Source organism: Centropristis striata, chromosome 13 (assembly GCF_030273125.1).
Source record: "Centropristis striata isolate RG_2023a ecotype Rhode Island chromosome 13, C.striata_1.0, whole genome shotgun sequence".
NCBI lineage: Eukaryota > Metazoa > Chordata > Actinopteri > Perciformes > Serranidae > Centropristis > Centropristis striata.
The window spans coordinates 22,017,111-22,030,240 of NC_081529.1; the positions used below are offsets into that span (position 1 = coordinate 22,017,111).

The following is a 13,130-nucleotide window of genomic DNA, read 5'->3' on the forward strand; positions in this document are numbered from 1 at the left end:
TACCTGCGGTTGGCAACCAGCAATAGGTGCATGACTGCCACCTTCTGCCCCGGAGCTCCCTCTCGCCCTCTCAAAGGAACTGCCATTACCTGTCGCATCTCAGTGTTTCAGTTCATGTACTGAAGGTTACTAGTACAGTTGAACGAGATTCCTGATTCGCTCTCTGTGTCACTCAGTGAGACGTTAAAGAATGTACTGCCTCCACCATTCAGTTCACTGAAGTACTGGTACAGTGAACTGGAGCCCTGTGAGAGTCACCTGTATTGATAGCAGACGCTTTTATTTTGAAAGGACGAAAAGATCAAATCAACTGAGATTAAACTGTAAAGATAATGTCAAGGAGTTCAGTGTTTTATGTTTAAGCCCCTGAAGAGGCATGAGGTTAGTTTTCACAGTAATCTTGCATATTTAATTAATTTTTTGCGTTTAAATAGGTTTTAGTAGAAATTAAATTTAATAATTCATGCTAGCAAGGTTTGACACAGTAAGCTAGTTTTGCTCGAATTAATAGTCTTGTATTTCTGTGTGTTTTATAATTGTTATTGCAACTCTGAGTTTAAAAACTGTTGCTTTGTCCTACTTACTTGGCCGTGTTTCAGTTCAGTAAGTACTGATACACAGTCAGAGCTCCGGTTAAGTACTAAATGATTGGTGGTACGAATCTTTTGTATTATCTTTTTAAAGAACGGATTCTAGAGATTCAGTACACTGAAAAGAACTGCTGTTCCCACCACTAGAGTGAAGTGAGAGACACCATCAGCATCCCAGTGGTGAAAAAAAACATTGCACCGTGGAGCACCAACTTGCACCAAGTGCAGTCTAAACCACACCTGTAATTACTGCTTATCCCTATAGATGCCGCCAAAGATCACGAAATGGAGATTAATCCTTTCAAAGCAATGCACTGTTGGATTAAAAACTAACATGTGTAATTCATTGCGGGCTGCGAGAAATGTTTCTCCGGGCTGCCATTGGCCCGCGGGCCGCACTTTGAGAACCTATGGTTTAAATTAAGGAGGAACATAAGAGAATAACTCTTTTTAAACTGTTTTCATGCATTAATTTATCATGTGTACTGTCAGCTAGAAAAGCTTAAAATGTTCTGTAACTGAGTGAAAAGTATTTGAGCTTTAGTGTCAAATATTAATCAAATTCAGGTGTAAATGGTGTGATAGTGGGTGTGAGACGAGACGAGCGGAGCAGCTGTCCGATGGAGGTGACAGGTGTCAGACAGGTGAATCGTCCCTCTGCTTCAGACTGATTGTATGCTGCTGCAGCCTGTTGTCTCTTTACAGTCCTCACTTGTTATTTCTGTCACTTTAATGGGGCTGCGCTGCGACAGTTTGCTCTGAACGAGGACACGTCTCCTGCTGGGGGAGAGAGGCAGCCGGCCTGGTCTCAGAGGAGAGGACTGATGAAAGGCTGCAGCTCGCTGGGTTAGAGGTTTAAAAACACCACCCGGTGAAAAGAAAAAACATTAAAAGTTTCTTTCTAAAAAGTCAAGTGCATAAAAACATGGGGACAGAAGTTAACTACAACTCCCAGGGCCTGTTTGAGTATCTTTAGTGCATCAAAATCCACTTTTGAAAGTTAACCCTCTGAACCCCAACTGTATGTTTTCTTTTTTTTTTTTCAATCTCCAAAAATCCAGTTTATCGTAGAAAGAAGGACAGGAGATGCTGTTTACACAGAGCAGAGAGGAGAGGACAGTAGAGGCTGTTTACACAGAGCAGAGAGGAGAGGACAGGTTCTACCCGCAGTCGGGCCTTCAGGAGTCCTCTCAGAACCGACACCAGCTCTACACTGCCAACTGTTTGCATTTGGTTTCTGCGGGTCAGCCAGATGGCCAACTTTGCAGAACCAGATATGAAGTTTAGCAGTGTATGGACAGACTTTTTCTTTACACAATATTTTAGGCCAAAAATGAACAAATGAAAAGAAAAAACCTCCCCAAGACCCCGAAACCAGGTTTTCAACAGTTCAAACAAAATGTCTAGACGGGGACACTGAACAAATAAACGTACCAAAGTCTCAGCCTGTAAACAAAACACACATCCCTCCCCCAGCGCAGGATCAAGGTGCACTCTGAATCTGTTCGTAGCTATCGCACCGTGCACAATCCTCCACTGGAGGTCTGCTGTCTGTTTTTCAACGGGCAGCTTGTACAGGGACCGCCAGCTGCACATCAGTATTTTTTAAAGTGGAAACTTGAGATATCAGAGCCCTCTTTTGTCTGTCTCTCCCCCCATTTATGTTTAGAGGCCCTATTTTGAGACTCTGCATGAAGAAGTTTGAAAGAAGAAGCAGACAGGAAGAAACTATCAGAGAACAGTGGATAGAGAAACCTAGCATGTAATACATGATCAAGTTTTACTTTCTGATCCTTCTTCTGACAGTTTTGCCTTTTGTTGCTTTCCTCAACGCTGTTAAGTGTGTTTTGAAGCGAAGGCGCTTCTTCTCATCCAAAAGGTCAAAACCAACCAATCTTTTTAGGACATCTACAGATCTTATGAATTTGTCAGTGTCACTGAAGTAATCACTGACTTTTACCGATTTTTTAAAAGTCTCATCCAGAAACTGATTTATTTCTTCCAGTGAGTAAAGGTCTGTGGTCCTAGTGGATATTTCACCTACTGAGATTGTGTCTGACTCAGAGTCATACTCCATGTGGTCTGCTTCCCCTGACACCTGGCTGCTGAACGCACCCTGTCCATCTCCAGTGACCTCACTGTTTTGTGTGTCTGCAACACTTTTGGATGTTATTTCTTCAACCTGTTCAACCTGAGCTTCAGCTGCACATTGAGGGCTGCTCAGATTTCCTGCAGCCACATCAGCCTGCTGCCTCTCAGGTTGGCTCTCAGGCTGCCTCTCTTCCTCCCTGTCTACATTGTTTTTGGACAGCGCACCAGTAGCGCCGGCTGCGCTACTGGCTTCGGGTCCGCTGGGCCGGACCGCGGCGTGAGCTGCCGCCTGCTGTTTGTGCGGACAGGTGTAGCGCTTATGAGCCACATCACCACATTCAAAACACTTCAACTGTCCCAAGCTCGCGTACACCATGTAAGAACCATCACCATGTTTAACTCTGAAGGAAACCTCCAGTGTTTGTGTGGGCGAGTCCAGAAACATGAAAACCTGCCGCCTCAGAGACTGGACATGTTTCAGTTTGGGGTCCTTACACCCCAAACTCACCGTTCTGAAGCCGCTGGCGAACTTCCCAAACCTCCGCAGCTCATTCTACAGCAGCTCGTTGAGAATGAACGGCGGGACACCGGATACGGTGATCCGCGCGGAGGGAGCGGACAGCGGGGACACCTGCACAAACAACTCCCTGACAAACACTCCACTTAGCACCGCAGATGAACAAGAGGCTCGTCTTTAACAAACACCACCACAGCTTTGTTCATCCGTGATGCAAAGCAGAGGTTGTCGTGTCCCACCTGCTCACCGGCAGCCAACAGAACCTCCTCCACACTAACGCTGCTATCCGGCGGGACTCCCCCGGCGGCGTCTCGGCAGACACCATTCCTCCCAAAACCACCAGACAATCCACCGATTAGTTGGTCACTCAGTAAAAAGTATCAAAAAAGCTTACCTGATCATGCACATACAGGTGAAAATCTGATAACAGGGACAGCAAACAATTCAAAGCTCCGCGCCACTCACACATCCACCACCACCAACCACTCAAGCTCACTCACGCTCACCGGAAACGGAAACGAGAGAGGAGAGGAGAGGAGAGGAGAGGAGAGGAGAGGCTGTTGACACAGAGCAGAGAGGAAATATGATGATATTTCAATATGTGGAGAAAACTGGTTTTCACAACATCAAGGACACTAGTGGGCACTCGGAAAAGTGTTTATATATAATTTTTGTTTTATTACATTTAAAAAAAAAATTTTATCAGAGAACTTAAACTTTTTTAGATTTCTGTCATTCTAACGGTGTTATTGTGCACAAAGACATGTTTGAGTTGTTCTGATTGTGCTGATTCCATAGAGCTGCAGGACTTACAGATTTATATAGATTATATATGTTGCAGTGAAACATAAAACGTAACACTTTGGGAAGCCTGTGGTATAAAACATCCAAACATCTAAATCAGTGCAGGATCCATTCAGCATGTCTGTCTGAATGTAAAGATCACATGATTTGTAGTTGAAGAGCTAAAACAGAGGTTAGACTTCATATATTGCAGTGAAATAAAAGACCACAGTGATAAAATGTAAAAAGAGTCAAAAACGCTCTGAAACTGCTCGTTCGGGTTCAGAGAGCGAAGTAAAATCTTGACTTTAGGCTGAAGTGAAGTCCTTGGCCAGACACTTTACAGTTATTATGAGACATGTCTGTTTCTGCTCCCTCAGCCTCATTAAAACCGCTTCTGCAGAATAAATAAGTCCGTCTCTCCGCCGCCACCTCTGCAAATGTCAAAGCTGTTGAAATAAATTTGGGAGTAATTTGTCACAATGATCGGAGTCCCGAGTCTGACGAGGTCACAGGATTAAGATCAAGTGTTTGATCCTCCTGAACCTCTGTCATACAATCATCTGTTACCTCAACAATTAACCACTTTACAGGTGATGATTATTAATAAAATAACCGACTAACAGACAAGCGTTTATCATAATTAATTAAATGCCTGGCAAAGCTCCATCTTTAGCAGCTACAGCATTAAGGTGAGGAACATATTAATAATTATAATACAATAATATAATAATAATAGTTGTTTTGTACTTGGAGTATATTTTGAATGCAGGACTTTAAAAAAAAAATGTGATTATTCTGCTGGTTATACTCATCAATTAATGTTTAATGTCAAAATTCCAAGAAATGTCTCTGAGAGTAACAGGAAATATAAAATAGAGGAGAGGAAGAACTAGGTGCCTTCGCCACCTGCTGGCAGGTTGAGCAGGTTGTTATCAGATCATTCACGCTGAAAACAAAGCAGCTACGTTTAGTTAAAAGGCTGCAGTTTCTCTGCAATTTCTCTAAGGTTAGGGCAAAAAACGATTGGCTAGGCGTTCTAAAAGACAGTTTGAATGGTAAATAAATGCACAGACCATGGATAGAAGTTATGCGCGCACATTTACTCCCATTGTCTGTGTGGATTAAGTGTGAAGGTTTTCAGTAAAGAGTTGGGTCTTCACTCTCTTATTGAAGATTCAGAGGGACTCAGCAGAATGAATGGAGTTTGGAAGTTCCTTCCACCACGAGGCACTACAGAGGAGAAGAGTCTGGTTTGAGACGCAGAGGACTTCAGCGGCGGAGGAGCCAGACGTCTTTCACTAGAAGAGCGTAGTGGGCGGGAGGGTTTGTGGACTGGACAAAGGCGCTCAGATAAGCAGGGGCTGTCAAGATGTCTTGTGGATGCCCAAAAATTCCATCAAAATCTTTCCATAGACATCTATGCAGCAGCCAGTTAAACAACGCTCATAGACGTCTTCTTGATGTCCAGAAATCTAATATTTCTGCCGTGATGCTGCTGCTCCTTTGAACCGTGCTGTGAGTGAACCTTCAGAGGAGAATCTGTTCCTCATCACATCATCACTCAGGTGGTTCTGCGGCTCTGGACCCGGTCTGGTCTCCTCCTGAGGGTGGAGCTGACAGTCAGACACCACCCTGACAGAGCTCTGATCACCTGAATGATTGAGGGCAGCTGTGGGACTCTCATGCACACACTGATGAGTCTTAATGAACAGGACCAGGACCAGGTCCAGGACCGGGACTCCTAAACCCACCTGAGTCAAGCACCGCCACAGTCAGCTGTCAGGGACCACCACAGGATGTCACTGCGGAAGAGACCACCAGAGTCCTCTAAAGTTTTGTCCTAAATTTGATCTTCAGAAGAAAAAGTCTAAACTGCTGAATAATTCGTACCTGTGTGCTTAGAAAGATAAATGAAGGTTTCTGCTTGTCCCCTTGTCTTCTTGTCCACTCTACTGCCTCTTTGTTTCCTGTCCCCTTGTCCTGTTGTCCCTTCTCCTGTCTGTCATGTCCCCTTGTTCCTTGGTTCCCTCTGCTGTCTCCTTGTCCCCTTCTCCTCTCCTGTCTCTTTGTTTTTTCTATCCCCTCTCCTTGTCCCCTCTTCTGTCTGTAATGTCCCCTTGTCCTCCTGTCCCCTTGTCTCCTCTCCTGTTTGTCATGTCCCCTTGTTCCCTTGTCCCTTTTTGTCCACTTGTCCCCTCTCCTGTCTCTTTGTTTTCTGTTTCCTTGTCCCCTTGTCTGCTTGTCCCATTGTCTCCTTGTCCCCTCTCATGTCTGTCATGTCCCTTTGTCTCCTTATCCCCTCTCCTGTCTCTTTGTTTCCTGTCCCCTTGTCTCCTTGTCCCCTCTTCTGTCTGTCGTGTCCCCTTGTCTCCTTGTCCCCTCTCCTGTCTCTTTGTTTCCTGTCCCCTCTCCTATATCTTTGTATTCTGTCGCCTTGTCCCTTTGTCCCCTTGTCTCCTTGTCCCCTCTCCTGTCTATCATGTTCCCTAGTCCCCTTATCCCCTCTCCTGTCTCTTTGTTTCCTATCCCATTGTCCCCTTGTCTCCTCTCCTGAATCCCGTCTTCTCATCAGCGTGCATGTAAACATACTGAATATAAACCTGTCTGTGTGTCTTCAGGGTCTGAAGCCGATGGACTTTAACGGTTTGGCCGACCCGTACGTCAAGCTGCACCTGCTGCCTGGAGCCTGCAAGGTGAGTCAGCTGCTCTCAAACTCCTACAGAGATAAAATAATATCTGCTATATTCATACAATCATTTATAACGGTTTGATTAAATTGCTGATACTTTCCTCTGCTCTAGATTTAAAATCTCAAAACTGTTCTGTTGGTTCAGAGTACTTCTGTTATTTTCATCATGCTGTTATTCTAAAATCTGTGTTAGATTGTTCATAAGGAAATGCTTTACCTGAGAAAATATAGTAAAACCTTCAATATATATAATCAGGTTTCTATATATATTCTCAGACTTTAAATATATATTCTCAGGTTTCTATATATATTCTATTTTCAACCCATATTCTAAAACTTTCATTCCATATATATAATAATTTCCATATGGCATGCCATAATACATATACTGTATACACCAATTGCTGATTTGATTTAGATTTTTCTTCAGTTCACTCACTTTGCATTTTGTTAATTAAAAAAAATAATCATTAACATTTGAATTTTTGAAAGCATTCTTCTTATTTTACAGCTTTTGTCCTCACCTATCTGAAAATTTCTCTTTGAAGCGGCTGGTGTTGAGGTTTAGCTGGTGTGACTGGATTTATGATTTCAGAAGAGATCATTTATTAAAAAACCATGAAATTAAATCCTCCTCCCTGACAGCTGACGTGCAGAGCATAAAAACAAACCACTGCATAGATTGGAAATCAGGATTCATCTGCTGTTCTGACCTTAAATCTTTAAAAATATCTTCATGGAACAAGTTTCCTGCAGTTCGTTGTTTGAACTTAAATTTAAATGTGAGTCTGCAGCTTTGATGCAACCGAACCAAAATTAATGTCAACATCAACTGAATTATTAACCTTGAAATGTAATTTTGAACTACAATAAAATTTTAATTCGACTTAATCAGGTTTTTGAACAATAAGGGAGAGAATGATCCAAAGTCTACAAAGGGCTTCATTGAATCAACCCTTCAAAGGTCTGAAACATGCTAAAACATGGGAAGTAGGATTTTATGATTCGCTAAGCAAAACTTGCAAATGTTGATATTTGTGTCAGAATCTCTTTATTCTACATGTGTCATTAAAAATAAAGTGACAAGATCCTGTTAAAAACATTGAATCCTGCTCCTCAGAGACACTGTGATGACATGATTGATTTGAACGGTTACATGACAAATATTCACTGAAAATCTATTTACACAGAGCAGAGAGGAGAGGACAGGAGAGGCTGGAAACATGACAATACTTCAATATGTACAATAGATTATATAGATTTTATATATCGCAGTGAAAAACGAGTACACAGAGAGGAAAATGTAAAAACTGCTTGTTGGGGTTTTAGAGGGTTAATGTTGCTCGATGTTTCATTTTTAAAATGTTTGATTATTGTAAAATCTGTCTCAAGTTTATTTCTAGTCTTAAATCTAACTAGACTGTGTGTGTGTGTGTGTGTGTGTGTGTGTGTGTGTGTGTGTGTGTGTCCTCCAGGCCAACAAGCTGAAGACGAAGACGATCCGTAACTCTCTGAATCCGGTGTGGAATGAAACGCTCACTTACATCGGAATCACAGAAGAAGACATGCACAGGAAGACGCTCAGGTTTGTGTGTCTGTGTGTGTGTGTGTCTGTCTGTGTGTGTGTGTGTGTGTGTTACAGTCATTAATCAGATATGAAGCTCAGTTGTCATTTTTTTATTAATTTTGCCAAAGCGATCTTTTTCTAATGTTTTCTGCTCTCGTGGTTTTTCATGTAAATACACACAACAAACATCCATCGGGAGAGAGAGAGAGAGAGAGGTTGAGAGAGAGAGAGGTTGAGAGAGTGTTTGTGTGTGTGTGTGTGTGTGTGTGTGTGTTTTCCAGCCTTTAATAATGAGTTAATGTTCCTGCCATCGAGCATATAATCAAAAGAAGTGAAGTAAGAGAGCCATAAGTCTTTAATCAGAGAACACTGCTCTGAGAGACAGCGTGTCCTGAACGAGTCTCACAGGACACGAGGACAAGGACAGGTACACAGGTGGACAGGTCGTCAGATGGACAGGTCGAGAGGTGGACATGTGAACAGGACGAGAGGTGGACAGTTGGACAGGTTTACAGGTCGGCAGGTGGACAGGTCGTTAGGTGGACAGGTCGTCAGGTGGACAGGTCGAGAGGTGGACATGTGAACAGGACGAGAGGTGGACAGTTGGACAGGTTTACAGGTCGTCAGGTGGACAGGTCGAGAGGTGGACAGGTGGACAGGTCGTCAGGTGGACAGGTCGAGAGGTGGACAGGTGGACAGGTCGTCAGGTGGACAGGTCGGCAGGTGGACAGGTCGAGAGGTGGACATGTGAACAGGACGAGAGGTGGACAGTTGGACAGGTTTACAGGTCGTCAGGTGGACAGGTCGTCAGATGGACAGGTCGTCAGATGGACAGGTCGTCAGGTGGACAGGTGGACAGGTCGTCAGGTGGACAGGTCATCAGGTGGACAGGTCGGCAGGTGGACAGGTCGAGAGGTGGACATGTGAACAGGTCGACAGGTGGACAGGTCGTCAGGTGGACAGGTCATCAGGTGGACAGGTCGGCAGGTGGACAGGTCGAGAGGTGGACAGGTCGTCAGGTCATCAGGTGGACAGGTCGGCAGGTGGAAAGGTCGTCAGGTGGACAGGTCGTCAGGTCATCAGGTGGACAGGTCGAGAGGTGGACAGGTCGTCAGGTGGACAGGTCAGCAGGTGGACAGGTCGTCAGGTGGACAGGTTGAGAGGTGGACATGTGAACAGGACGAGAGGTGGACAGTTGGACAGGTTTACAGGTCGTCAGGTGGACAGGTCGTCAGGTGGACAGGTCGAGAGGTGGACAGGTCATCAGGTGGACAGGTCATCAGGTGGACAGGTCGGCAGGTGGAAAGGTCGTCAGGTGGACAGGTCGGTCAGGTCAGTGATGTCTATTCAGAGTCTAACAGCAGGAAGCAGGGAGTGTGTCTTGTGTCCTCATCCCCTCTCCCCTCTCTTTGTTTTCTGTCTCCTTATGTCCTTGTCTCCTTTCCTGACTCCTTGTATCCTTGTCTTCTTGTCCACTCTCCTGACTCCTTGTCTCTTTGTCCCTTTGTTTCCTGTCGCCTTGTCTCCTCTCTCGACTCCTTATCTCCTCTCTTGTCTGTTTGTTTCCTGTCCCCTTGTTGTTAGAGTAAATAAAGCTTTAACCTCTACTCAGTAAAACTCATCTCTCACTTGCTGCTGCAGTTCCATTTGTTGAAGCTAATTAGTGAAATATTCTGTAATATGTGACGCTCCACAGCTCAGCTTCCTCTGAGAGCCTTAAACCAAGAGAACACACTATCCCTGTGTGTGTGTGTGTGTGTGTGTGTGTGTGTGTGTGTGTGTTTGTGTGTGTGTGTGTGTATGGAAGCGGGCGGATTAATAAAAAATAAAGAATACATTATATGAGAATAGAAAGCTCAGCAGGCTGTAGACCTTCAAGTTCATTCACCTCAAACGGCTGCAAATCTCTGATTCACTTCATAAATAATAAACACAAGGGAGACACACACACGAACAGATATACACACACACACACACACGCACACACATACTGATATAAACACACACACAAATATACACACACACAGTGTTTTTGTTTTGTTTTCATTACTTGTCTCCTCTCCTGACTCCTTGTCTTCTCTCCTGTCTCCTTGTCCCCTTGTCTCCTCTCCTGACTCCTTGTTTGACCTTGATTGTTTGCTTTTACTCTTCCTGTAAGTCGCTTTGGATAAAAGCGTCTGCTAAATGACTAAATGTAAATTAATCCCACAATGGGGGACCAGGATTCGAACCGGCGACTCTCCACTCTCCAGTTACTCTCCTTGTCTCCTCTCCTGTCTCCTTGCCTTCTTGTCTCCTCCCTTTGTCTCCTCTCCTAACTCCTTGTCTCCTTACCTGATTTCTTGCCTCATTGTCTCCTTGATTCCTCACCTGAGTCCTTGTCTCCTTGTCCCCTTGTCTCCTCTTCTGACTCCCTGTTCCCTCTACTGACTCCTTGTCTCCTCTCTTGTCTCCTCACCTGCCTCCTTGCCTCCTTGTCTCTTCACCTGACTCCTTGCCTCCTTGTGTCCTCCCTGACTCCTTGCCTCCTTGTCTCCTCTCCTGACTCCTTGTCTCCTCCCCTGACTCCTTGTCTCCTCTCCTGACTCCTTGTTTCCTCTCCTGACTCCTTGTGTCCTCCCTGACTCCTTGTCTCCTCTCTGGACTCCTTGCCTCTTTGTCTTCTCACCTTATTTCTTGCCTCCTTGTCTCCTCCTCACCTGACTCCTTGTCTCCTTGTTCCCATGTCTCCTTGTCTCCTTTCCTTACTCCTTGTCTCCTCACCTGACTCCATGCCTCCCTGTCTCCTCACCTGACTCCTTGCCTCCTTGTCTCCTGACCTGATTCCTTGCTTCCTTGTCTCCTCTCCTGACTCCTTGTCTCCTCCCTTACTTCTTATCTCCTTGTCTCCTCGCCTTACTCCTTGTCTCCTGACCCCCCATCCCTTGTCCCTTTGTGTCCTCATCTCCTCTCCTGTCTCCTTGTCTCCTCTTCTGACTCCTTGTCTCCTTGTCCCCTTGTATCCTCTCCTGACTCCTTGTCTTCTTGTCCCCTGTTTCCTTCTCCTCTCCTGACACCTTGTCTCCTGTCCTTGACTCCTCACCTGACTACTTGCCTCCTTGTCTCCTCTCCTGATTCTTTTTCTCCTCTTCTGACTCTTTGTCTCCTCTCCTGTCTCCTTGTCTCCTGTCCCCTTGCCCCCTGCAGGTTGACGGTGTGTGATGAAGACAAGTTGACTCATAATGAGTTGATCGGAGAGTCTCGTGTTCCTCTGAAACGAGTGAAACCAAACCAGACCAAACACTTCCACACCTGCCTGGAGCACCCGCCCCCGGTAACACACACACACACACACACACACACACACACACACACACACACACAGAGGTGTGATATAATGCTTTGTTCAGTAATGTGACTCTTTAAATCCTCTCCTGCTGCAGCAGGTTTAGGTGAAGATAAAAAATGTTTATGATGCTAATTCAGTTCAGTTCAGAAGCTTCCAAACACAGAAACGTCTTTGTCTGCGTCTCAGACTGGAAACAACTTTTAGACACAGAAACTCTCTGCACAACTTTGATTCTGTAACCTGAAGCTCAAAATGAGTTAATGTGGGAAATTTGTTTGAATTCTGTTTGCAGCCTAAAGCTCATTGATGCAGTTAAAATGTTTGCAATCTTGCAAATTCATGAAATATCTGTAAAACATTTTTTTTATTTCTGCAGATTTTTTGGTGCCGTCACTTTATTGAAGACATTTTCTAAAAAATTAGGAATTTCCATTAAAATTTTGCAGAACCTTTAAATGTGTAACTTTTTTGTACAATAACATATTTTTCTTGCAGAACTTTGAATGAAAATTTCTGTAAATAATTTGTTTTTGACATTTATTTTTATTATTTTATTTTAATTTAATTTCACTGATTGTTTGCTTTGTGTTTACAGTTGAATTTGTTACTTTAAGAAGTTTAAGGACATTTTGCTGATACTGATACTTTTACTGCAGTAGTTTTGAATGCAGGATGTGTTGTACTTTGTATTGCAGTATTTGTACATTTACTGCAGTAAAATATCTGAATACTTTCTGTCACAGCTCCCATCTCCAACCGCCATGGGAGAAGCTCTGCGAGGAATCTCCTGCTACTTAAGAGAGGTGAGTCTAAACCTGTTGACTTTTATTAGGCCCACGGGGCAATCTCACCGAGCACTATTGTTATACTGTGGATATTTTCTTCTTCCTCTCCCGGACACAATTTTCAACGTAAGTCGCAAAAAACTGCCCAAAATTTTGCATTGAAGTGAATGGGAGGGCCGGAAAAAAAACAATAATTGGAGATTTTCAAACATCTACTGCTCCTTGTATATAATATAGTATCATAACATTACTAGTATTAATTGTTTGAAATCTCTGAAGAATCTCATCATAGTGTACACACACCGGCAGTAGCCCTCGTGGCCCTTTCAGAATTTCCCCAGAGGAAATTTTTTAGTTATGATTCTTATTATTATTTTAGTTATATCCATATACTGTATAAATAATGGATGTCACCCGTTGGTTTGTGGCCCGTTGGAGGCATCGATTTCAGCATTAAACTCGTCGCCATCTTGTGTTGCCATCTTGTTTCCAATACGCGGAGCAGACCATATTTGGACTGTGGAGGAGCGAGAGGGATCTGACGACACTGACTACACGCCTCTCTACACCTCAACCTGACTGATTCATGTTAGCATTAACTGGAGCATTAACTGGATGTTAATTTTAAATGTTCGTTACTGACCTGAACACTGGACAGCGACTCCTTGGAGTGTCTGTTACTGGGGATTTCCACCGGGCGTGTACAGCCGCGGAACGGCTCCACCGTGGTTTTGCTCCGTCTTCTGCCCGGCGTCAATTCACACCGGGCGCGTTATG

The 13,130-nt window shown here is 44.2% G+C and overlaps 1 protein-coding gene across 2 annotated transcripts in view; it reads left to right on the forward strand.

Moving 5' to 3' along the window:
• The window catches only part of doc2a (double C2-like domains, alpha), a 65,423-nt gene that overhangs the window by 28,477 nt on the left and 23,816 nt on the right, over positions 1-13,130 (forward strand). For both annotated transcript variants that reach the window (XM_059348045.1, XM_059348046.1), the window contains 4 exons: positions 6,603-6,677; positions 8,149-8,258; positions 11,427-11,553; positions 12,312-12,371. In XM_059348045.1, coding sequence (XP_059204028.1) covers positions 6,603-6,677; positions 8,149-8,258; positions 11,427-11,553; positions 12,312-12,371 — 372 coding nt within the window. The remainder of the gene's footprint in view (positions 1-6,602; positions 6,678-8,148; positions 8,259-11,426; positions 11,554-12,311; positions 12,372-13,130) is intronic.